The sequence below is a fragment of the Pelophylax lessonae genome, assembly GCF_965119305.1.
Source record: "Pelophylax lessonae genome assembly, chromosome: 1".
Classification (NCBI taxonomy): Eukaryota; Metazoa; Chordata; class Amphibia; order Anura; family Ranidae; genus Pelophylax; species Pelophylax lessonae.
Window position 1 is genome coordinate 729,862,835 of NC_138768.1, and position 27,646 is coordinate 729,890,480.

Below are 27,646 nucleotides of genomic sequence, written 5' to 3' on the forward strand. Positions count from 1 at the left end.
ACGCCCAACGCTCAAAAAAGTACATGAGCTTCTTTTTGGGCAGATTACAGGCGTTTTCCATTGATCTCTATTCAATCTAAAAACGCCTGCACAAAAATCGCGGTAAAAATCGCGGTAAAATCGCGGTAAAAAACGCCGCAAAAATCGCGGTAAAATCGCGGTAAAAAACGCGGGAAAAACGCTACGCTCAGGTGTGAATGTAGCCTAACACTGCTGTAATGGCAATTGTTTATTTATTTTTTCCAAATACCTTATTTTTCTATATGTAGTCTGCACTTCCGTCCCAGCCGCTAAGCCTCCTGGGATATTTGCATCTATCCCAGTAGTCTTTGAACCAAACTTGGGTGGACTGTTCCTTTCTTTTGCTGGAGATTATTTTAACAAGTCTAATTACTACATGCAGAGTGCAAGTGCAATTTTAAACCATTTTAATAAAAAAAATAAGCAATTTCACACTATTGGAGCGTCTCTCTCCCTATATACCCTGTTCAGTGGCAATTGATACGGCCAGCTTGGAGACAAGTGGCTGGAGTCTGGGACCTTAGGAGGTCATATCTGTCTACATTATCCCACTGAGGGTTACTATTAAAGCCTGTTTGACCTCTCTAGTGACAGCGGGTCAACAGGACCTGGTAAGCGCCCCTGTTAACCAAAGTGGTGGGTGTCACTGAAGGAGCTTCTACAGATTTTAGTGTTAGACCCTATTCACAATAGCGCGACTTGGCAGACGACTTGGTCGCGGTGGGTCGCTCGCCATTGATTAGCACAGGACCCGTTCTAATAGGAGCGACACAAGTCGCTCTGACTTAGAAAAAGGGTCCTGTACTACTTTGGGGCGACCTGGAGGCGACTTGCATTGACTTCAATGATAAGAAGTCCGTGCAAGTCGTGCTGTGCACCGGGACTTCACAGGTCGCCCCATCAAGTCGTGTCGCCCCTGTCTGAACGGGGTCTTAGAATCCCTAATGAATAATATTTTTTTTGAAGAATTTCTAAACTACTACTTTTTGATGTGGACTTTTTACGCTTTGTTTTCTATTTTTATCTTATCACGATATTTGTACTGTTGTTTGATCAATGTTTATTGGGGTTTGTTTAGTTTTTTTAATGAGTGCGGCTTTTTTTGCTATAATGGATTTTGGACTGTGGTTATATCTCGTGGTTTAGTCACTGCTGTCATAGGTGTGCGCAGCCTATTGCATTAGGGTGTGCACCCTAAAGCTCAAACACACGTGAGTGTGTGTCTACATATATATATGACCTCGGCACATAGATCTCCATGCCGGCACAGTGAAAGAGAAGTATGTTAACACTTCTCTTATGGCAAAGTTGGTAAGCGGGAGATCTTTCCCATCTTCCTATTGCCACACAGAGCAATAATGCAAATGCGCATGGGGTGATTAGGGTGTGCCCGGGCACACCTGGCACACCCTGTGCGCACGCCTATGACTGCTGATACACACATACACTTAAAGGTACCACTTATTTACAAGTAAGAAGAAGAAATACACTTATAGCAGTATCCTATTTATATTGTGCAAATAAAGAGCATCACGGGGGGGCTTTTTGGAGAAAACTGGCAAGGAGACCAGAGCTCCGCTTTAATTGAACTAGCCTAGGTTAGAAGCTGATTGGCTACCATGCACAGCTACACCAGATTCTGTGTGCACCAGGTTTAGTAAATCCCCCCAGTGGGAAAGAAAAGGCTGAGGCTATGGAGAAGATATAAAAAGAGAGACTGGATTGAGAGTAAAGGTAAAAATTGAGAAAGGTGAGACAGCTATAAAAATATACACAGCAGAGTAAGGGCCTGTTCATGAATGGGCGGCACAGTGGTGTAGTGGTTAGCACTTTCACCTAGCAGTAAGAGGGTCGCTGCTTCGAATCCCAACCATGACACTACCTGCCTGGAGTTTGCATGTTCTCCCTGTGCTTCTAAAAAACACAGTGTGTCGGCGCACAATAGAAAAGATCTCAGAAGAAAACTCAGACCGAGTCAACCAATGTTATAATCGCAGCGAGACTTCTCAAAATATGATAAGACCAGGGTCTCACCATAAATATGTCCCAATGTTAAGAACGACCAAATAAAAACTCTAAAAGCAGATAAAAGGTCACCAGATAAAACAAAACACATATAAAATCCAACTCTTGTAGGATGATCTGATTCCTTAAAAAATCCCTATATCCGTCTAGGTTATATGAAAATAGCAAAGTATATCCGACTTGTAGGCACCTCCCAATCTATAATCACAGGAGATATTAAAAGACGTATATGATGCGAATCCTAAAATTGATCCAATTCCTTAACATTAATCATAAAATTGCAATCTAAAATATCTGTTCCCAGTAGAATTATGGCTTCTTTTCCTAAAACAACACAATATGAAATGAAACAAGCTAAATAGTCGCAACAGCCGACTGGATCACAGTAATGGTTCGTTAATTCACGAATATAACCAATATTCTCACAAATGAATCAGTGATGGTGCATGTGTAACCAAAGATCATAAATGAACTAAATAAATAGTGTTTGTGATATATCAATGCATAATTATCAAAAAGTCATCAAATGTTCATAAATAATCAAAGATGAAAAAGGATATGTAAAAATTAAATAAATAGGTATACAATCTTAATTAATAATTCCAAGTGCATAAATAAATCTGGTGCAGTGATCAAATAAATATTTCTATGTGCAGTCAACAGTCCATGTGCATATAAAATGAAGTCTTGTGCAATCAATAAATAATCCTTGTGCAGTGAATACGATGGGTGCAGTGATAAGATAAAGTTCATCCGTGCACAAATAATAAGGTGACAGTTAGTGATTCTCTAGGGTAATATTGTGGATATCCCGTGCTGTGATCTGAAGTGAGCCGTGATAATATAGGCGCAGTGGCCGCTCACCTCACTGCACCTTTTTAGGCGCTTTTAGGCTGGTCTCTCCCCCTAGGGGTGGAATGCTGGGTTACTCTGGTAGCGAGAGATACTCCGACCTCCACTTTATACTCCACAGCTATCGATCCCAGGTTGGCTCCAAACGGTACCAGTACTTCCCAAAAAAAGAGGATAATACCCAATCGTGAAGCATGTAAACACTATCTTTATTTGTTAAAAGCAGGGGAATACACTCACATTTTAGCAGTAAATGACAGGCAGAGACGATACAGTGTTGCCGCACTCTTGCGGTGTTGATTCCTGGGCACTTCCGGCTACAGCCGTCCAACCGGAAGTCGACGTCACCCAAAGCCTCCCGACCGGTTGCGTCACAGATCACATGACTTTCTCAAGGGACCTGTGCTTGCATGGGTTTCCTCCCACACTCCAAAGACATGCTGGTAGGTTAATTGGATCCTGTATAAAATTGGCCCTACTGTGTGTGTATGTGAGTTAGGGACCTTAGATTGTAAGTTCCTTGAGGGCAGGGACTGATGTGAATGTGCAATGTATATGTAAAGTGCTGCGTAAATTGACACAGCTATATAAGTACCTGAAATAATAAAAATAAATTAAAGGTGTATTTTCTTTTTTTTTTTAAATCAAAATTTTTTTATTGTTTTAATCGAGTCATACAAAATAAATCATATAAATACATAAGACAGCAAAATGATTTTTTTCTTTCAAGTAAGGTGTATTTAGCTGATCATTGCAGACTCAATGCAAGGGTGCAGAGAGAACAATTGTGATAACAGCACATTACCAGGTGCATAGATTAGAATGTAATGCCATTTTGTGAAATTTCAGTACGGTTAAAAAAGAAAAAGTAAACAGTGTTCTGTGTTGTAACAACGCATCACCCTACACAGCACTCACCACATGGTATACCTGAGCATGATGTGAGCTGGGGACTAAAAGATGATGCTGGTGGGGTTTTGTCACTGAGCCCACTGTGTTTTGTGACAGCCACTTTTTTGTGTTTTTTGTACATGTTATCACGAGGAAGACATGTGACAAACCATGGGACTGTTACCCATGTTTGGGGTGCCATTAGGAAAAATTGGCACTGCATGTGCATTGCGTGCATTGTGCACATTAATGCAATTTTTGTTCTTTTGGAGAAATGAAGGCAGAAAAAATCGATCGACTTCAGTACAATCAGCCTGTCAGGTGTTTTTCATGAGATCACTGCCAGTGGCTATAGCTGTCGGCAGCGATTATTGTATTCTGGTGGCTGGAAAACCCCCTGCTGTCAAGATACAATGGCTCAGTGGGAGGGTTTTTCCCCATCAACACTGACTGTGTTAATGGGGGAATCAAGCAAATTTCTTTTAAGAAAATGATGTAATGTATGGCTTGAATAATCATTATTATACACTTCACCACATGTGTCAAAAACAAGGACCACGGGCCAAATGCGGCCCTCCAGGCCATTTAATGTGGTCCCTTCACCTTTCCTGCAGCACCCCCCTTACCTTTGCCCCACCTTGCTCCAGCAGTCCCACACAGAGGAGGACAGAGCTCCTCCTACAGATCCTGCACTTCTCTGTGCAGCCATGGAGTTGCTCGTTTCTGCTCCCCCCCCCCCCCCAAGGAGTGTGGATGGGCTCTGTGCCAGTATGCACCTGTCCTTCACAGCTTAAGGCTTTATATATGAATAAAACCAGTAATAATGAAATACAGAGGCAATTACTTATCATGATGAAGTGTAAATACATTGATATAGTCTCAAAGATACAACCAAGTTAAATCCAAAGGAAATCAAATAATAAAATTGTATAATGTATGGCCAGCGTAAGGCTTATTATACCCTATACAATCTAACTGTACTATCTCCTTTAGATCTACCATCTACTATGTAGTGCAAGGGCTTTCCTGCGATTAAAGTGGTAGAAAACCCCTTTGTTTTTGACCTTTGCCTATAGGTAAGCTTATAATAAAACTTACCTGTAGGTAAAATTAATATCTCCTAAACTTGCACCATTTAGGAGATATTTTAGCCAGCAGCAGCCAGTGACATCACCGGGGCATGCACTCTGAAGGAATGGCCTAGAAATCAACCAATCAGGAAGTTTCAAGCCAGCCATAGAAGCACTAAAAGACAAGGCACGCAGAGCCTTCTATGCCATCAGGAGACAGCTGTATCACCTAAAACCCCCAGTGAAAGTCTGGCTTAGAATCTTTGATAGCGTCATCACCCCAATCCTTCTTTACGGCAGTGAGATTTGGGGTCCTGTCACCTACCCAGACCAATCCAAATGGGACTCCAGCCCGACAGAAACATTCCATCTGGAATTCTGCAAGCACCTCCTCCAAGTCCACCGGAGCACCTCTAACAGTGCCTGCCGGTCTGAGCTGGGCAGATTTCCCTTACTTCTTGCAATACAGAAGAGGGCGCTATCATTCTGGGACCATCTACACAACAGCAGTCCCGACTCGTACCATCATAAGGCCCTACTGACCAATAAAAACCAGCCCAAGCCTGGCGGTCTGCAACAACTTATCAGCGCCTTGCCCATCCCAAACCCCCAACAGTCTGGCCTGACAAAACCACAAATAAAAAACATAACAAATTATTCCGAAGAAAAATATGTTGAAGAATGGAGAAATGAAATTACAAACTCGAAGAAACTAACTGTTTACCAGTCACTGCAGAGAGACTACAAACTGGCCCCATACCTGGAGGTGCTACAAGAGCCCAAAGACAGACAGACCTTGAGCCTGTACAGACTGAGCGCCCACAGCCTGGAAATGGAATTAGGACGGCACAGACAGACCTACAAGCCCAGGGAGAGCAGATTGTGCCAGCAATGTGACCAGGGGGTCCTGGAGGACGAGGACCACTTCCTGCTACAGTGCTCTAAGTACTCATCAGTGAGGGACACTCACTTCCAGAGACTCTCCGCTCTCATCCCGGACTTCAATTCTCTAGAAGAGAAGAGGAAACTCCAAATCCTACTGGGAGAAGAGGAGCCAATGGTGAGAATAGCTGCACAATATGTGACAGCGTGTCACAGACTGAGAGGGACATGAAAAACTGAGGACTTAAAAATCCTTTACATAGACTCACCCCCCATTCCCCTCTATATTACCCATTACCCCCCCCCCCCAAACCAAACTGCTTTGGCAATGCTAAAATGTACTTGGTCCTGCCAATAAAGCTTATTTGAATTGAATTGAATTGAATTGAATTGAATTGCATACCCATGCCATTCCGTGGCCGAGACGTCCATGCATCATCATCACGGCCTGGCCACTCACACGGCCGGAGTTGACGAAACTGGAAGGAAGGCCAGTTGAAGATGGAAGCCTCTGGAGGGCTTTGTTTAATGGTAAGTCTTTTCTTATATGCTAGTATTCAGTTCATTTTTCTTTATTCCTAGAGGTTACCACAGCTTTAACTGTAAAATCAAATTGTATAATTGTATATGACCACCATAAAAGCAGGCAAGAGATAGAAAGAGAGAGAGAGAGAGAGAACAAGAGAGGGAGGGAATAGGATGAGAGAAGAAGAGCAGGACAGATAATTAAGGAGAGCAGGAGAAAAAGAGAGAGGGAGAAATAGGGGGGAGGGGAGGGAGAGAGAGGGGGGGAGAGAGGTAACAAGAATGAGAGACAGTAGAGGGAAGAAAAACACAAAAGTATGAGGAGAGAGTGAGAAAAAGAGAGAAAAAAGGAAGAAAGACTGAGAGAAAGAGTGAAAAATGGAGGGAGGGAGAGAGAGGGGGGGGGGGGGAGAGAGGTAACAAGAATGAGAGACAGTAGAGGGAAGAAAAACACAAAAGTATGAGGAGAGAGCAAGAAAAAGAGAGAGTAAAAGGAAGAAAGACTGAGAGAAAGAGGGAAAAAATGGAGGGAGAGAGAGAGAGAGAGGGAGAGAGGTTGAGAATGAGAGCCAAACATAGACAGAGAGGGAAAGAAAGATGGAAAGAGCGAGAGAGAGGGAAAGAGAGAGAGGGAGGGAGGGAGAAGAAGAGGGAAAGAGAGAGAGATGAAAAGGGAAAGAGAGAGAGGGAGGGAGGAGAAGATGGTAAGAGAGAGAGAGATGAAAAGGGAAAGAGAGAGAGAGAGGGAGAAGAAGATGGAAAGAGAGAGAGAGAGATGGAAAGGGAAAGAGAGAGAAAGAGAGAGAGAGAGAGAGAGAGAGAGAGATATGGAGAGAGAGAGGGGGGGGAGAAAGAGAGAGGTGGGGTAGAAGGGAAAGCGAAATATGGAGAGAGAGGGAGAGAAAGCGAGAGAGAAAGAGACATAGAAAGAGAGAGAGAGGAGAGAGAGAGAAAGATGGGATGGAAGGGAGAGAGAAATTTGGTGAGAGAGGGAGAGAAAGAGAGGGAGAGGGAGAGAGAGAGAGAGAAAGAGAGAGAGAGAGGGGGGAGAGATGGAGTGGAAGGGAGATAAAAATATGGAAAAAAAGAGGGAGAGAAAGAGAGAGATATGGAGAGAGAGAGAGGGGGGAGAAAGAGAGAGGTGGGGTAGAAGGGAAAGCGAAATATGGAGAGAGAGGGAGAGAAAGCGAGAGAGAAAGAGACATAGAAAGAGAGAGAGAGAGAGAGAGAGAGAGAGAGAAAGATGGGATGGAAGGGAGAGAGAAATTTGGTGAGAGAGGGAGAGAAAGAGAGGGAGAGGGAGAGAGAGAGAGAGAGAGAGAGAGAGAGAGAGAGAGAGAGAGAGAGAGAGAGAGAGAGAGAGAAAGATGGGATGGAAGGGAGAGAGAAATTTGGTGAGAGAGGGAGAGAAAGAGAGGGAGAGGGAGAGAGAGAGAGAGAAAGAGAGAGAGAGAGGGGGGAGAGATGGAGTGGAAGGGAGATACAAATATGGAAAAAAAGAGGGAGAGAAAGAGAGAGAGAAAAATGGGGTGGAAGGGAAATAGAAATATGGAGAGAGAAGGAGAGAAAGAAAGGGGGGGGGGGTGGGGGGAGAGGTAGAGAAAGAGAGAGGGGGGGGGGGGAGGTAACAAGAATGAGAGACAGTGGAGGGAAGAAATAAAGAAAGGTATGGGGACAGCCATCATAAAGGAGAGAAATGAAGGAAGACTGAGTGAAAGATGGAGAAAGAGGGAGGGAGGGAGAGAATACAGAGACATCAATAGAGAGAAGCCGATAATTCATTTGAATTGGCTGTATTTTGTGTGATGATGAGAACTCTGGGTATAAATATGACATTCTATACAGACAGACACATCAAAGCAGCCGATACTGATTATTTAAGCATGCCATTATATCAGGGGCACGTCCCAATAGAGATTGTCTCTCTGGCATTGTAGAAGGTGTGAAATGCTAATGTCAGGGTTACCCTCTATTCATAAGAATGACACATTATGGACCAACACATTGCAGCTTGTAGAAATCACAGATCCATTTCTAGAGACTTTGATACTATTTTCTTGTGTTATGAAAGTGCTAAACTTTTACAATAAGACTTCTCCTACTGTATAAGCGCTAAGAGTGACATTTAAATAACAATATTGTGTTATAACTTCAAAGCAGGAGGTGAGAGATGGACTTGGTGTAATGAGGGAACATTTCATTTGTTATTCCTGTAGAGAGGAACATATTGATCTCCTCTATAGTATGGCTGTAGATTGATGCTCATACATAGTTGCATTGGTCCATCTTCTAATAATGATACTTGTAGCAGTTCACACACAGAGCACCTTGCAGCCATCAGAGGTGTATGTGTTTTATTGGTGCTTTCCAACCAAGAGGCATTCCTATCGTTTGAGGCTTTTCCTTTGTATGCCTGGCAGTCTGGGAAGGTCTAGAGGGAGGGAGCCGCCCCCCCTGTCTTACCTTTCCCTGCACCTGTCCAGGCAATGTATTAGTAGGATCACACTGCCTGTAGGATCACAGCTCTCTCCTGCTGCTGGCCCCACTTGGAGCTCTGTGTCTCTCCAAGCATCTGATCTGTGAATCCCAGCTATAGAGAATAGCAATCTTCTACAACATCTCTTGGCTGGCACACCACCCCAAGTCTCAACATGTCCTTTGGGCTCAGTCTGGAGGATCTGCGTGGAAATGTGGATTATGGTGATCATGGCTGTGATTAACATTGCATATGAATGGGCCTGCATTGGGAAGAGACGCTTTGCACATAGAGATCCCTAGGTGTGAACTGAGATCTTCTGAGACTCTTCATTAACATATGTCAACTTGGCCAATATACAAACTTTCTCTACATATAGCAGTCACGTCTGCCCGGTGCAACATTACAAACGCCTGCAGGATTGCAGTAGGTGCTGCTGATCAGGACAAGCTTGCCCACCTTCATTGCCATCCTACACCTGGACTCCATGGCTCCTGTAGATGTAGGGAGCTATCTGGCCGGACTGGATACCCTGGGACAAGTCGGCTCTCACTTCATGTTACCTCCTGCCAGGGAGACCCCTTTGTTGTACAATGACCCCATGGCACAAGCCGACCGCCTCTCCCGTAGCGCCCCCTCGGATCTCACCCACCTGCAGGGCATCCTGCGCCGACGGCAACTCTACTGCAGGACAGGCTTCCACTTGCAGATCCTGCCCGATGGCAACGTCATGGGCACCCGGCAGGACCACAGCCGCTTCGGTAGGTACACCCCAGCGCAGCCAGGCATCTCCAGGGAACCTAAAGTCACTAATGGGCTCCTATCTCTATACTAATGAGTGGATGGTGAGGATTTACTGCACCTTACACCCCATTAGACCTTTCACAGATAAGAAAGTGTAAATGCTCACAGGTGTCCTTCTAAGGAAAGTTCATCCACTGCTGCTCAGTTTGCAGAGATCTCATCTTTAGGTGGAAGAGTACTTTTCTAATATTGCAGCACAGAAATATTGATTTAATATTCCCTATAGTGAGTTTTTTTGTGTTCTTCAGATTTACCGAATTATCTTTCTGTAGTTTGTTTCAGCTTGCTGACATTTATATAACAGGTTAGGACAGAACAGCCTTTCTCACATTTTGTTTTTAAACATGAGGGAACCATTGATAATTACTATATCTATATTTCGTGGAACATTAGTGTGATAGCCAGTGGGAAGAAAACCCCTTATATCTGGTCAATGTTTCTTATATTGGTGGACATTTACAAGAATGGGCACTGATTTACTAAAACTGGAGAGTACAAAATCTGGTGCAGCTGTGCATGGTAGCCAATCAGCTTCTAACTTCCTGAAAGCTGTTTTTTAATCACAGCTGCACCATTTTTTGCACGCTTCAGTTTTAGTAAATCAACCCCAATGTTCCTTACATGTTGGAAAAACGTTTCTTACATTTGTGGTCAATAATAGGATACATGTTTCTTATATTGATGGACATTGGCAAGAATGTTCCTTATGGTCAGTTGGAAGAATGTTTCTTACATTTGAGATCATTGGGAAAGATGTTCCCTACACTTGTGGTCAGTGGGTATACCTAGAATAATCCTTACATTGATGGTCAGTGTGAAGAATGCTTCTTACATTGGTCATCAGTGGGAATATGTTCCTTACATTTTTGATCTTTAGGATGATTGTCCCTTACATTATAGTCAGTGGGAAGAATGCTTCTTACATTGGTCATCAGTGGGAATATGTTCCTTACATTTTTGATCTTTAGAACGATTGTCCCTTACATTATAGTCAGTGGGAAGAATGCTTCTTACATTGGTCATCAGTGGGAATATGTTCCTTACATTTTTGATCTTTAGAATGATTGTCCCTTACATTATAGTCAGTGGGAAGAATGCTCCTGGCATTTGTGGTCAGTGGTGTGGTCAGTGGTCAGATCGCTGCTCACATTTGTGGTCAATGGTAAGAATGCTCCTTACATTTGTGGTAAGGCTCCATGTACACGGGACGTTGTAAATGGCCGTTTAGGAGCAGTTGGGCGTTTTTTTCAGAAGCCCCTGAACCCACCTACATGTTATCTTATCTGTCCATGTACACGGGACGTTGTAAATGGCCGTTTAGGAGCAGTTGGGCGTTTTTTTCAGAAGCCCCTGAACCCACCTATATGTTATCTTATCTGTCCATGTACACAGGGTCGTTTCATTTGCAGGCAGTTGAGTTCAGGGACGTTTTTTGGAAAGCAATTATTTCGAACGTGTGTTTCCCGACGTTTCAAACGCAAAAACGCGACCGAACGCGATGACCCAGGTTTAGCGCTCGTGGTTTTCCATTTTATAAGGGGAATGATTTTTTTGACCTCTAGGAACGGTTCTAAACGCAAACGCCCGCTAAACGTGGGTGCAAACGCGACCTAACGGACGTTTTAAACGTCCTAAAAATTCCAGCATTCAAAGGGACTTTTAACAACGTCCCGTGTACATGGAGCCTAAGTGGAAAAAATGCTCCTTATATTCATGGTCGTTTGGAGGAATGCTCCTTGTATTTGTCTGCAGTAAGAATGCTTATACATTAGCAGCCATAGGGAAGAATCCCCCCTAACAGATAGCTAAGAAGATAATAGGTGTCAGTGGCTACTCATCTGGCAGAAGTTTTCTCATTGCTCAACCCCTAACAATCTCTGCTGAAACCCTATGGTCCTAGGAAACTCTGGTTGAGAAAGGATGGGATAGATAAATACAATGAAATATACCATTGTTTACTATAAGAAAATACATGATTTTATATATATATATATATATATATATATATATATATATATATATATATATATATATATATATATATATATATATATGATTTTATATATATATAATTTAAGAATTGTGAGTTCCCCTAGGGGTGGGACTTTTTAGGCACATTGAGATGTTTGATAACAAAAATATTGATATATATCAATATTTTTGTTATCAAACATCTCAATGTGCCTAAAAAGTCCCACCCCTAGGGAAACTCACAATTCTTAAATTACTATTTTGGGATGTGGCACCTCCTTTGAGGACTATAGCGAGAACACACATAGATTTATATATATATATATATATATATATATATATAATTTTATGGTATGCTGCTGTGTCAAACCCCCCTTTTGCCCTTCTGTGGCAGTACTATACCAATCCATGTACTGTAAATAAACAGTGAGGGTGTTCTTGATGCCCATACACTTCTGATATGAAACAAAATGTACAGAATTGTATCACAGAGCACTCAGTATGTACAACGGCCAGGTATAGTTACAGATCCTAGGAGGTTGTGCCAAATATTTGTCTCTGGAAATGCTCCCAATGTTGAACTTTCATAAAACGTATCACAAAATCCCTGTTTTAGTGAATGTTACATTCAGTTTGCAAGTATTCACACTGTCCTGTCTTCTTAGTTTAAAAATAAACAAAACAAAAACTGACTTTTTAGGATTGTTGGGGGCAACATCTAGGTTCATTTATTTGGTTACCTTTCTTTAGGTTTAAAATGTTCCTTATTATTATTTTTGAAATTTTGGTAATTGTGTTGAATATATATGTGAAGGCAGTTGGTAGTAGAATTTGACAATTTTGTACTTTCATGGACTGTCTGTTGCACACAAAATGGTAGATGTATGGTGAGCACTCTTGCCTTGAGATGCTTGGTCCTTGCTTTGGTTTCCACTTGAGACACCATCTGCATTGGGTTTGTATGTTCCTCTTGTGTTCTCCCTAAACATTCAGTTCATAGAATTCTGACCATTCTGGCTCTAATCTAAGTTATCCAATTGGCCATGATCTGGACCATGTCTAACATCAGAAAGGAGTAGGATTGGGACCTGAACTAGCAGCCTGGCCATGTAAAACCTCACATCTAGTCCACAAACAATTACATTACTGCTTATGTGCCCAGTAGGGCATAAAGGTTCTAGATATAATAGCATTTGATCAATTTAATAATTCAAGAACCCACCTCCCAAAATATATGTATCCACCTCTCTTCCAATGTATTGTGAGTATGTTTCTGTAACTCGCAGCACACGGCGCAGACCAATACACCTCTTGTCTCGAGGACAGGCAAGGATGGAATTGCTTATCTGACAGGAAGAGTGAATAATGATTGAGATATTTATTCACAACTCTTTTATCTGAACAGGCTAGCTATTGTTGATAACAACTCCCTCCCACCATCGTATTGATTTAGCTGCTCTAAAGCTGATTAAAATACTTTCTATTACTTTCCCATACCCAAAGCAATACATTTTCATTATTCTTCTTCTTTGATGCTTACCAGTATAAGGGATTCATTAATCTTGCAAAATTTGGAAAATATATATTTTGAAAGATAAATGGTTGTGCCAGTTTATTACTCTGAACAACACAATTTTGATGAAGTGAGAAAACTCTTGTATTGTATGTAGACAGGAATCATTTTCCTAAGCATAAATATTAGGTAGAGATCAAATATTTGCTGTGGTTCTTTTATATGGAGCTCCCTTTCATACTGCCCCTATTCTAAACTGAGTTTCCTCTGATGTGGTCTCCCACTGGTTGACTCACCTGCTTGTTGTGATTTTTTTTCAAGACATGCTTTGAAAAAGATAGCACAATAAAGACAAAATACCACCATCATTTTCATGGGGAATGAGTCCACTTTCTGGGGCTCCATAAAATATAAACTGCACGCTGTAATGTTATCTTGAAGTTTTCTATCAAATGATCTTCCTCTCATGTTACTTACTGCAGATTTCTGTTCAGCCTGGATGATGAAACCTAATTCTCCCAATTCTGTGTTCCTCTTGATAGGCATTCTAGAATTCATCAGTGTGGCTATTGGTCTGGTGAGCATAAGAGGTGTGGACAGCGGCCTCTACCTGGGCATGAATGATAAAGGGGAACTCTTCGGATCTGTAAGTATATCTTTTACTTCAATTCAAACAAATCAATTTTAAAAGGCCTAGGAAATAATGAAATAAGGTTGTGCAAAGTACAGTAGCTAGTTGTAATCTTTTAGATTAACTGTAATATGATTGTTGCTGGGGGTTATTGCTTTTTTGCATTAGGTCATTTCTGTTCTGATTCAGTGAATAAGGGTGGCAAAAAAATCACCCAATCCTGCTCCAAAATAAGAGGTATTGTGCCCATTGTGCAAAGATCAGAGATGGAAGTTCTCGGTATCACACACGTAGAGTTTGCTGTGGAATCTCTATGTGATTATTATTATTATTATATAGTATTTATATAGCGCCTACAGTTTACGCAGCGCTTTTCAACTTGAGGGCAGACAGTACAAATACAATACACTTCAATACAGTAGGAATCAGAGGACCCTGCTCGTTAGAGCTTACAATCTAAGAGGGATGGTCAAGAGATACAAGAGGTAATAACTGTGGGGGGTGGGCTGATGGATAAAATAAGAGTACAGTTGTTAGGTGGTTGCCAGATAGGTTTCTCTGAAGAGATGTATTTTCAGGGATCGTCTGAAAGTAGTCAAAGTTGGAGATAGTCGGACAGATGGGGGTAGAGCATTCCAGAGGATGGGAGAAGCTTGGGAGAAGTCCTGGAGGCGAGCATGGGAAGTGGTTACAAGGGAGCTAGAGAGCAGGAGGTCCTGAGAGGAGCGAAGAGAACGAGTTGGTCGGTATTTTGAGACCAGATTAGTGATGTAGCTGGGCGCCAAGTTATGGATGGCTTTGTAGGTTATGGTTAGTAGCTTGAATTTAATTTGTTGGTTGAGTGGCAGCCAATGGAGGGATTGGCAAAGAGGGGTAGCAGACACAGAGCGGTTTGCAAGGTGGATGAGCCTGGCAGCAGCGTTCATGATGGACTGAAGGGGGGATAGTCTTTTTAAAGGTAAGCCAATGAGAATGGAGTTGCAGTAATCAAGCCGAGAGATGACCAGGGAGTGAATTAAAAGGTTTGTGGCATCATTGGTTAGGAAGGGACGTATCTTGGAGATGAGGGTTAATCTTTTACTCTTCCCAGTGGGAAAATTGCAGGAAGGTCCATTGGGCTATCTTAAAGTGCATCTTCACCCCCCCTCAAATCCCTCCCCCCCCATTTAATGGGTAATCGGATGTGCACATTTCAAATACCCACCCAGAGGATCCAGCCTTGTCCCGCTGAGATCCTCAAGTCTACCACCACACCTCGGTCCTGCAATGCAATGTTGCTTGTCATGTCTTTGAGAGGTCCGCTGGCCCCTCCGAGTTCAGCCATTGCACCGCCCAATGGTGTTTCAGTTGGAACATCCCCCTCCGGCTTTCTGAATGAAGGGCTACGCCTTCTGGGATATGAGATATGCGTATCCCAGGAGGCACAGCGAGCACTGTGCATGTCATTCACCTAGGTGGGTAATGTGCATGGGGGAGGGGGGCGCACTATTTAATAAAAATGTAAATAAACAAAACAAAAACAAACAATGGCGCTATTCATGTAGCAGGGATGGGGGGTTAGGGAGAAGGGTAAATTGAAGGGAAGTTCACTCGGAGGGTGCAAATCTGCTTTAAATCAGTTAAAGTTTAAACAGAATGGGTTGCAAACAAAAGATTGCTAAACACAAAACAGTTCACTAGTAAGGTTAAAGTACCTTGTTTACACCCAGTCTCTATGCTTCTGCATGCAGGCAGTCCTATTTATGTCTTTTGGGAAGCAACAGTTGGATGGACACAGCCACTGGTCCCAGCTTGACAACCGTGAAGGTGCGGGTACATGTCCCCAAACGCGGACAGTGTGTGTTTGGGGACACTCACATCTGCAGGGCTTTCAGATTGACACTATCGGCTGTGTCCATGCACCTGCTGCATTCCTATAGACATGGACAGGACTGCCCGCACACAGATGCACAGAGGACCTGCGCTTTCCATGTGGGCAAAGATGGCCCTTTGCACGGATGTATGCTTGAGTATACCCATGCGATTGAGGCCTAATTATGATTGGGCATGGACACGCTGAACAGTTTTTGACAGTGTCCAGGCACAATCCAGTATTGGGAGAAACCATACAGCATTCTGCAAGCTTGTCAAAGATTTGGTACCATAAAGTATTTCCTATAGATCACCTTTCAATTGCAAGAAGTTAAAAAGTAAGGCAAGTAAGGGAAGGTATACTTCTAAACTAAAATGTTTATAGGTGTTGCCAATAAATATGCAGTTATAATAGATAGAAACTGCATCAGTTGAACAGTAAGCTGAAATACAAAAACACTTTATAATTATTCCCCATTATAAAAAGGTAATGAGACAAATGAACCTTAATTCTGTATGCCCTTTGAATGACAGTCTTATTCAAACATATTGTTAGGCTTTAGCTTGTCCTGGTATTATATTCACAAGCACTGAAACAACACATGAAAGAATAGGATATGGTTGAAGAAGAATTTCCCATGCTTTCAGCAAAGTTTCATACAATTATACTGCTCTCCAGGTATTATACAGTTAATGTTCTGATGTAGTACCTATTTGGTGTTGCTCTCTGCTTACATATATTTTAGAGATCTGATTTTTACTACCTGAGGGCATTGTTGTTATTGTACAGTTAAGAATTAAGACTATCTTTAGATTGGTAAATCGATCTTTTTTTTAAAGGATTAGTCAGTGGAAACAGTGGCACTTGCTGGCTAAATGTAGTACTGCATTGCATTTAAAAATGTTTTGAGAAAAAAGCAAGGATACAAAAAAGTTCTGAATTTTACTATCCATATTAACCTTTAAAATGTCTATTTTTAACAGGAAAAATTAACTTCTGAATGCATTTTCCAGGAACAATTTGAAGAAAATTGGTATAATACTTATTCCTCAAATCTATATAAACATGGAGACTCTGGTAGACGATACTTTGTAGCACTTAATAAAGACGGAACTCCTAGAGATGGAGCTCGAGCTAAAAGACATCAGAAATTCACACATTTTCTGCCTAGACCAGTAGACCCTGAAAAGGTACCTCAACTCTATAAAGATGTTATGGGATACAGCTGAAAATCCACAAAGGTAATGAAGGATATTTATGCCAAAGCAGGTCTTTTCTTGGGGTAAAGTGAAGATAAAAAAAGTATGTAAAAGACCTAGAGTCTATGACGACTTGGATGAGCGTGACCAAAAAAAATGTTGATGGCTGTTGTAAAGACCTACTACATTGTGGATGAAGATGCAAGAAAAAGTGGAAAAGACACAGAGCCAATATTCCTTTGCTGCTCAATTGTGGAATTAAATGGCCTTATAGGAAAAAGTATTGGACTGATTGGCAGTTGGCATCATTTGACACATTCAAAAACTGTAAATACCAAAGAATGGATAAATGGAAAAAAAAAAAACAATTCCACCCAACATTGGGGGAGATTTTTTTTCACTGTCAACTGGATAACAAAAAAAAGACTGCATTTTTAAAAAGCTAATTACACCCAAAACTGGTATTTCAATTTTGGCTAGTTACTGACAGAGCGAATCATATGTTGGCTGGTTAAATCTTTTAAGAAACCCTATGGCATGTCATCAAGAAAACCCAATATTGCTCCATCTTATTATAGAGGAAAATACTATTATCCTCCCTCAATGGATTCTTCATTAAAAATAATAAAAACCTGAAGCCTGGTTGCAACAGAGAGGACATGTTTGTTATGGCTTTGTGGAAGGGGTATCGTCACATACTGCTATTGGTTAATCTTGTTATTGGAGTCTCTGAGAGTTTCAGCAAGCCAGCCTTTAACCAACATATGCATTGACTGTTTTAAGATATTTCCATACAGGAATGCAGTTTACAGCCTGTGGACTAACTATGCATATATCTATAAATATATATTTATTTTTTATACTTATTTATTTAAAATTCTATTTTTTACTGTTTTGTTAAGAGAAAGGTCACATAGCCCTTGATTAAGAGTTAGGGTGCTTTTTTTTGTGCATCATCATATTAAGACATTCCAAACTATCAACCAAATAATGCATCACTTTTGGAAGACATGACAATGGGTTTCCACCATAAATAATGTTTAACACAGATCATATGATCAGAATAATTTGTATGCTGACAAGAAAGTGAGGTTATTGGATTCCTTTAATGTATATGAACGCCCAAAATTGTAACAATCTCATTTCCCATTTACAAAGGTATTAAAATACACATTGTAATGAAAAGATTGGTCTTGTTTCAGTCTCTGACAAGTTTTACTGCCTTGGTATCTAAACCTGTTGACATTAAACATACTGCCCATTCCATGTATTGTGGTTTGTCATTCCAAGCAATGTTAAAGAACATTATTTTTTAATATCTTTTAGAAGATAAGGTTGTGCCTTGGCAGCACATTTGGAAGGTTGTCATATGGTTTGTTTTGGCAACGATATCAATCGAAAAGGAACTCAACAAGTTTCCTTTTAACTAATGCATAGAGATATCAGAGCTGGTATAATGTGCCCTTACAGGGATCTTGATAGTTGACAAAACATTTATAAAAACAGGTACAGTATCCTGTAGAAACTGACCAAATATTTGCTTTCATTTTCAAAACTGAACTATAAGAGCACCTCTACGGACAGAGTGATTGCTGTGGTTCACACCAAATTTACCAGTATTGACTTCCATAGCTTTTCCTAAAATGTATCTAATTTATCATTTGTGTACAGTATGTCAATATATTTTGTATATAAACAATGGGTTATATCCAGAGCCACATGAAAAAGAATGTACTTTTCTTAAAGGGGTCTTCAGCTTGGACCTTCCATACTCTGCTGTCCAAGCTTCCATTAGAAGTAAGCTCTATGAAATCCATTTGCACCTTGCTCAACATTATCCATAATAGTGCTTTCACTGGATAGAGAATTAGCTCAAAGGTTGGGGAAGTAAAGCCTGTAAAAATAAAGAAAAACGAACGAAGAGAGACAAACAGGAAAGAGTTTTAGAATACCTTATGAGGTCTCTGTAAAGGGAACCTACACTATATCACCAAAAGTATTGGGACGCCTACCTTTAGATGCACATGAACTTTAATGACATCCCAGTCTTAGTTTGTAGGGTTCAGTATTGAGTTGGCCCAACCTTTGCAGCTATAACAGCTTTAACTCTTCTGGGAAGGCTGTCCACAAGGTTTAGGAATGTGTCTATGGGAACATTTGACAATTCTTACAGAAGCACATTTGTGAGGTCAGGCACTGATTTTGGATTGAAGGCCTGGCTCGCAGTCTGCATTCTAATTCATACCAAAGATGTTCTATCAGGTTGGGGTCAGGACTCTGTGCAGGCCAGACAAGTTCCTCCACCCCAAACTTGCTCATCTATGTCTTTATGGACCTTGCTTTGTGCACTGGTGTGCAGTCATTTTGGAACAGGAAGGGCCAACCCCAATCTGTTCCCACAAAGCATGGAATTGTCCAAAATGTCTTGGTATGCTGACACCTTAGGGCTAGGTTCACAATTATGCGAATTGGATGGGGGTTTCTCCACATCTAATTTGCATGACAGGAGATTGTGACCGGCTGTCAAAGAAGCCGGTTCACACACCTCTGGGGTGGCTGTGGAGCGAATTGCACAGGGGTTCTGTGTGTCTTTGACTCTGTTTCAGGTCCGAATTCAGGCAAAAATTGGTCCCTGAAACAGAGAACATGGACACACCGAACCCCACCTGTCAGCCGCGTCCAAATTAGGTGTGAACCCAGCCGTAGAGTTCTCTTCACTGGAACTAAGGGGTGAAGCCCAACCCCTGAAAAACAACCCCACACCATAATCCCTCTCCATAAAATAATTTGGACCAGTGCACAAAACAAAGCAAGGTTCATAAAGACATGGATCAGCAAGTTTGGGGTGAAGGAACTTGACTGGCCTGCACAGAGTCCTGACCTCAATCCTACAGAACACCTTTAGGATGAATAAGAGCACAGACTGCGAACCAGGCCTTTTCTCCAACATCAGTGCCTGACCTCACAAATGCGCTTCTTGAAGAATGGTGAAACATTCCCATAGACACACTCCTAAACCTTGTGGACAGCCTTCCCAGAAGAGTTGAAGATGTTATAGCTGCAAAAGGTGGGCCAACTCAATACTGAACCCTATGGACTAAGACTGGTATGCCATTAAAGTTCATGTGCGTGTAAAGGCAGATGTCCTAATACTTTTGGTAATAGTTAAGCAAAGCCAATAGAATACAGGCATGTATAAAAAAGGGGATTCACTCCAGAGATAAATCGATTATTCTCCCACTCTATTAGACTCTGGTCCGGCCACATGTTAAATATGGCTTCCAGTCCTGGGCCCTGGTCCTCAGCAAGGATGTGCTGGAACTGGAGAAAGTCCAGGGAAGGGCAACAAAGATAATTAGGGGAATGGAGGACATCAGCTATGAGGAAATACTACAAACAGTGAACTTTAGGCTCGTACACACTTGACGAAAATCGGACAAAATATCCTCCAATTTTTCTCTCTCTTGTTGAGCGTTCATTACTGTTTTAAGTTGGCAGTGCATAATGTTCACGAAATTTCTCGTCCGATTTTCTTTTTTTTTTTTACATTTGTTCGTAGAGTGTGATGTAAGTACGTATACGTGTGACTTTTTGCGGACGTACTGCGTACACATTAAAGGAAAATTGGTCATGCTGAAGATGGACGATGAAAGTTTTGGTGTTTGTCCCTCCATTTTTTTTCGTTGAAAATGTCGGCATCGGCTGCTGAAAGTTGTGTACACATTAGCCGAAAATCATACGATTTTACCTCGGACTGGAATTTTCGGCAGATTTTCTACTAGTGTGTACCCCACTTTATTCTCTCTCGAGAAGAGATGCTTGAGAGGGGATATGATATCAATATACAAATACCGTACTAGTGATCTTAGCATAGGGAACAAACTTCTCAGTGAAAGGGAATACAATAAGACACAGGGGCACTTACTAAAACTAGAAGAAAAATGGATAACCTTAAAGTGCGTAAGGGGTTCTTTACTGTCAGATCGATAAGAATGTGGAATTCTCTTCCACAAGCAGTGGTATCAGCAGGGAGCATCGATAGTTTCAAAAAACGTTTAGATGGACACCTTAAAGATCGCAACATTCAGGGGTATACAATGTACGGTTAACAACAAACAAACACACACATCATAGGTTGAACTGGATGGACTGATCAACCTCACTAACTATGTAACTATGTATAGTGTATGAGGATAGATCAATAATAGCTGCTACTTCTGACAATTTTTTTTAATTGAGCCATAGATGATTCCAGATCCTGGTCTCTAGTGACCTAGGGACTTGGTGAGTCACTGACCTGGAACAAGCATGCAAGATAGGAATTCAGATTTTGAAGATTGTACTAGCAGTGTGTATCCCCCAGGCACTGATCAGGATGACGGCATTGGAGTCTGAGCCTTTAAAGCCTAACTCCATTCAAAAGATCAATCAGTATAACAGCCAAGCAACCTGCATTTTTAAAAGAAGTCTTCAATGGCCATTTCTATAAGTACAAGTTTTCTTTGATACTCTTTTTTTCATTTTGATAAGTCTATCATGGTTTAAGGTGTATGTCAAGCCAAAAACTTTTTTTCAATTTTGGATAGAGTGGGGGAGGATTAAAATCCCTTCCTGTTTTTCTATTGCTAGCAGGGATTCTATTAGAGAGATGTTTTACTCATTGTATCTTGATGGCATTGGTTTTATCAGAGAGAACATTTTTGAAAATCTAAAACAGGGACACAGATAGAAATAATAAAAAAAAACTTTAAAGAGAGAAGACTGAATATAATTTTGGTATACAGTAGGCTACCAATTGAATATAAAATACGAATATATTTATTAGCGTATACAGTATATATATATATATATATATATATATATATATAATATAATATATAAAAACACATAAAAACAGCTGCACACATGTTAAAAGTTCAAGGATATACAACTTTCCTGATTCCTTATAGCAATAATCATACTACAATAAACTCCAAATAGCAATTTAAAAGGTATTTAATATATGGGGTGTGTGCAATTGTTCACTGTGTAATGTTTACCACCACAATTGCATCAGTGTATTTGTGCTGTTAGAAGGGAAAGCTTTTCTTAGAATGCCGCTTAAGAGCACAGTGCTTGGTATTCCTCTATAAGAAGATTCAATTGAATAACTTCTCAAATCATCTCTCTAGAGACAGTTGTGCGATGCTTTTGAAAATATTGATTCCTGAATGAGTTAGTCTCGATTCACACTAGCGCGACTTGTCAGGCGACTTGTCAGCCTGACAAGTCGCGCTCCCTCGCGGTCCATTGACTGCTACAGGACCCGTTCTAATAGGAGCGACACAAGTCGCTCCGACTTAGAAAAAGGGTCCTGTACTACTACGGGGCGACCTCGGAGCAACTTGCATAGACTTCCATTATGTAAAGTCCATGCAAGTCGCTCCGAAGTCGTGGTGCATGGGAATGCACAAGTCGCCCCCGAGGTAGTAAGGAGTCGTGCCGCCCCAGTGTGAACCGGGCCTTATTGGTCGACTATTGTATCTGCTTTATTTTGCTATATTATTCATCAATACCAACATCAATGTATAGTACAGATTTTGGTCCTGTAAGATTCATCAGCTTCCAGTGTCCCATAGCATAATCTGTGCAGACTTTACTGCTTGTGTGTTTTTCGAACATCTTTATCGATTTAGATATAAATAGTACCATTTCAGGACCCTTAAGAACATGTAATTTTGAATCCTAATGAGCATCTGCTGATGAAATAAATAACATTCACACACAAGCATGTATATGAGCAAAACCAATATTCATATAAATTAATAGTCCCCCCCCCCCCCCAAGATTTATGTGCTGGTTTAATTGAGGTGTAGTCCAAAAAGTAAATTCCAGTTTTAAGGCAATTCTGTATAATTAGATCAAACAAGAGTCCGAAAAGTACTTGAGGCGGTAGTGTAGGGTATAGGGAAAACCAGCATTCTATCTATATAGAGTCCCACTAGCCTTTTTCTCTAGGTAGGCGTGATTGCCATTATGAATGACACATTTAAAAAAAAAAATAATAACCTGATGCGAAGGGCGGAAAAAAATTTCCCGCCCACAAATACGCTTTCCAGAGCATAATTCATTGGTGCCCAAACCAATCAACATCCATGTCAGGCGATCTATAATTGAGAAGACTGAGATAATAAAAAGCTTTTATCATAAGAAACATATCAAATTGATGGCATTTTTTAAATCAGGAGAACAAATTGCCTCTAACTTAAATCCATCTATTTCCATGCTGATGCAATATCTTATTGAAATCTCCACCTAGTGCATTCCTGTGCGGTCTATCCAAAGAACAAAAATTAAGCCAAACACCACATGACGAGCTACAGGAGATCTTACGTTTCCTAATGACACACCAGAGATATGATCCGATATACAAATTTTGAATAGCTGTTTAGTTTTTCCAACATAGAAGCGGTCACATTCACATTTGAATAAGTATGTTATTCCCTCAGTATTGCAGTTGGTATATTAGGATGCCATAATTGTCTGACCATCGGGCAGGAAAGTAAACGAACCCGTTTCAAAATAATACATAGAACATGCAATACATACTGTATATAGGTACCTTTGATTTTGCAACATACTGATTAGATACAAATTTCATAATAACTATGGGGTTCATTTAATAAAACTGGAAAGTGCAAAATCTGGTGCATAGAAACCAATCAGCTTCCAGGTTCAAAGCTTAATTGAATAAGCTGAAGTTAGATGCTGATTGGCTACCATGCAGAGCTGCAGCAGATTTTGCACTCTCCAGTTTTAGTACATCAACCCCCAAGTATTGGGTGGAACAAAACATTAGTGCTGGATCAGGAGAGATAACGTTAGAAATTGACACATTTTTTTGTAACCAGTGCCAGTGCTTTCTCAAATCCTATGTAATCCTATTATTTCATTATATTGAGGGAAAAATCGATAATACGTTTCCTTATATTATCCTCATTAGATTTGTTTGGCAAATATTTTTCAGAATTTATCTGCCTGCAGTTAAGCTTCAATAGTCTAGGAGCAGAAGTCTGCAACCTTTTAAATTTGTGTTCAACTGTTTTTAGGCGTTTGTGCATACATAAAGATATTATTATTTTATGTTCCACTGGTCACTAGACTCTTCTAGAGAGTCTTCTCTCTTTAACAGTTTAATTCATTGGGGATTCCATACAGTTTTTTTTACCCTTTATATGTTGTCAAGAGGTAAGAGGATTACTGTGCTCTAATATCTTTATTAACAGAAATAAATATCTGAATAGCATTCTAAACTTCCCTTTGGCCTCTTTCACATGGTCCGCCTCCGTAGGCGGATCCGTGTTGCTCAGCGGGGATCGATCCGCGATCCCCGCTGAGCCGGCGGATGACAGCTCCGTCTCTGCTTGCAGAGCGGAGAGGAAGGTGTCTCAGCCCCCGCTACCCTCTATGGGGGATCAGATGAGAGCGGACCGCCTGTCCGCTCTAATCCGATCCGATCCGATTACTGAACGGATGGAAAAATAGGGTTTCCATCCGTCCAGATTTCACGGACAGGATCGGATATGGATGGCAGCGGGTGTCAGCGGAGGCGTCTCCGCTGACATCCGCTGCCCCATAGAGCTGCATGGAGGATCCGATCAGATCCGCCTAAAAAACTGACAGGCGGATCTGATCGGATCGCCTGTGTAAAAGAGCCCTTTCTCTTCTAAAGAACATTTTTTTTTATTTATGTTTGTGTTGCTTTTCCCACACACATCAAAACATCAATAGGATAGGAAGTTAGGGTAAAGATGGCCATACATAACCCACATTTTATCCAATTTCCTGCCTCGTCAGCTGAAATTTGAGCTGTGGGTGGCCCTGTTGGCACTACGCAGCTTGGCAAGAGTTGCCTGAAACATCAAAGGAGCCAGATGAAAAATTGTTAACCATACAGTGACTGCATCCAATCCGATGCACTCATTGTTCGAATGTTCAAGCAGTCACTAGTGCTGTGGCTGCTTGAATACATTATGCGTCAGTGCAGATTTCTTTATCCACATCGGTTTGCATAACTTAATTATCCCTAATAAAGCCCCTAATAAGAGTAAAAACCCATCAGGGGGTTCTAACCCTTCCCCACTCTTAGCAAAACTAAGAAAAAAAGTTTTGGCTTTACATAACAAAACAAGTCTAGGTATTATGTTCTTTTAAATAATACTCGTAAGAGTCGTAAACCTAAGAAATTATGATCAATTTATATAAGGTCATCCTTTACTCACTGACTAATGATCTACCTGATTTGAAAAAGCAAATTAACAAATATAATTATTTTCTGATTTATATTAGCAGAAAAAAAAACCCAGATTTGTCTTCACTTTCATGGTAAATTCTGGTTCTTGCAACATTGGCTTCTTAACTCCTAAAATAGATTCTCCAAGAAACATTCACCAATCTGGCATAATGAATCCTGTTATTTTCTATAGGTACCCATAAAACTTGTTTTGCATACGTTCCTATTACCACCCACTTGCACAGTTGCTCAGTAATTGATTTGCTCTTTATACCAGTCTTGGGCTAGCTTTCTAAAAAGCATTAATGGTGAATATTGGTGAATGAGCAGTAAATACAGGTAAATCCAAGAAAATTTTCCCGGTTTTCATCCACTCTTTATAAATAGATTCATTGCCATCACTTATCCATTTAAGCCATCCATAGTGGTTTGAATCTTGGCCGATTCAACAGGAACTTTGCTGAGATTCAAAGCATGTATAGGCAGGCTAACCAATCATCTTGGGTACAACCAATGTGTTGGATTTTACATGCAAATATTTCTAGCGGCTTATAGCCACTGGCAAAAATCACTGTGTTCTCCCGGCAGGGGCCCCCTCCGGGAGAACCCAATGGCTCAGTGGGAGGAATTCCCCCATCAACACTGACTGTGTTGATGGGGAAATCTAACAATTTTCTTTTCTGCAACCCAATTTTAGTAAATGTGATTTAACCGCTTGCTGACCGCCCACAGTAATATTACTGTGGCAGAGCAGCTCCCCTGCGTCCAGTCACGTAGTACTACAGCAGGAGGTGGGCTGCGGGAGGAGAGGCAGCGATTGCCCCCTTCCTCCCCCGATCGTCTGGGAAACGGAGAGAAGTCCCGTCTGCTTATGTAAACAAAGCAGTCGGATCTTCAGTGAGACAGGCAGGGACAAATCAGCAGTTTCAGCTAAGCTGAAACTGCGATCTGTCTGTGACTGTCACAGAACCCCCCCCACACACAGTTAGTAAGCATATAGGCACACATTAACCTCTTTGATCACCCACAGGGTTAACCCCTTCCCTGCCAATGGCATTATTACAGTAACAGTGCATATTTATAGCACTGATTACTGTAGTAATGTCACTGGTACCCCCAAAAGTGTCAAAAATGTCAGGGTTCCGATCTGTCTGCTGCAATGTCACAGTCCCGCTAAAAATCGCAGATCACCGCCATTACTAGTAAAAAAAAAAAAAAAAAACAATAAAAATGACATAAATCTTTCCCATAGTTAGTAGAAGCAATATCTTTTGCACAAACCAATCAAAATACGCTTATTGCGATTTTTTTTTGTAGCAGAAAACAAATTGGCCTAAAATGTTAAAAAATTTTGATTTTTAAATTTTTTTTGGGGGAATGTCCTATATCAGAATGTGAAAAAATATTGTTTTTTTTTTCACAATTGTCGCTATTTTTTTGTTTATAACGCAAAAAATAAAGATCACACAGGTGATCAAATACCACCAAAAGAAAGCTCTATTTTACAGGAAAAAAAGGACATAAATTTTGTTTGGGTACAGCTTTGCACGACCGCGCAGTTGTCTGTTAAAATAAGTGCCAAATCGCAAAATAGGACCTGGTCATTAAGGGGGTAAACCTTTTCGGGCCTGAAGTGGTTAAAGTAGTATTAAACCCTCAGCATTTTTTAGCTTGCGCACAATACAATAAGCATTCCCCAGTAAACTATGTGTTAAAATTTTTACCCTTACACTGGCAGTTTACAATATTCAGTAGTGCTGGATCCTGCTCTCTCCTGATGCTTCCTTGACTTTCCGGTTTTCATAGGAAGAGTTAACATTGGACAGTGCAGTCTTTGGCCAATCTTTTAGCTTGGAGGGAGAAGTGGGGATGGGGGGATGGGGGTGCTTGCCATTTAAGGCTACATAGGGCTGTGTATTTCTATTGATGCAAACCGTTTAGGGAGACACAGCTCTAGCCCCTGCATGGAGTGCTGCAAGAAAAAGGAGCCACCCTGAAACTGGAAACCTGGGACAGTGGTGATGGCACCAGCTTAAACAGAGGTAAGGATTAAAAGATAAATAATTTAAATACTTTGTAAATCAACTGCTGAAATTGCTTAAAAAATTAGTTTAATATCACTTAAAAGTATATTTAAACTGCTTTTATTTGCTCGCTTTTGGTCTGGTAAATTAACCATTTTGGTTTTATCTGTTTTCCATGTGTAAAAAAATACCTGTTGATCCTGCCAGAATTCTTGTGAGCTGATAACTTCCTTTGCCAACTGCCTGCACTGCACTCATTTCATTTGGTTTGGTGCACAATTCTCCCTGTGGACTAAACCCCCCACACCCTCCCATTGTTATGGAAAAGAGGGAAAGAGGAGATATTCTATAGTCCTTTAGAGGCCCTCAGTTTAGTCCGCTGTGACGAAACGCGTAAGAGCGTGAGCACGCGGTGTCCATAGCAACGATACGTCTTGTGCGCCTGACGTCACACCGACACCCGGAAGTCTGGCGGCGGTTTCCAAGCCGCGGTCCCGACCTACGAGTGGAGGACGGTGAGGTAACCAGGTAGCCCTGACGGAGATACAGTTTGTTGATGAGCTTTATTGATTTGTAATTTTGTGAGTGCATATTATTTGGGGTTTTTGGTTTTAATAAACTTGAGTGTGAATACGGAT

General features: G+C 41.1%; 1 protein-coding gene and 1 pseudogene across 2 annotated transcripts in view; both read left to right on the forward strand.

Moving 5' to 3' along the window:
• LOC309549247 overlaps positions 1-6,341 on the forward strand; it is a 16,386-nt pseudogene extending 10,045 nt beyond the window's left edge. Inside the window, exon 3 of the transcript in view lies at positions 6,324-6,341. The product of the transcript in view is annotated as an uncharacterized misc_RNA (transcript). The remainder of the gene's footprint in view (positions 1-6,323) is intronic.
• Positions 6,342-8,917: 2,576 nt separating this feature from the next.
• FGF20 (fibroblast growth factor 20) lies at positions 8,918-16,742 on the forward strand (the record flags this gene model as incomplete). Its single annotated transcript, XM_082243813.1, has 3 exons — positions 8,918-9,503; positions 13,573-13,676; positions 16,497-16,742. The coding sequence occupies exons 1-3, from the start codon at positions 9,230-9,232 to the stop codon at positions 16,740-16,742; spliced, it is 624 nt and encodes a 207-aa protein (XP_082099939.1). The 5' UTR covers positions 8,918-9,229.
• Between the last annotated feature and the right edge of the window lie 10,904 nt (positions 16,743-27,646).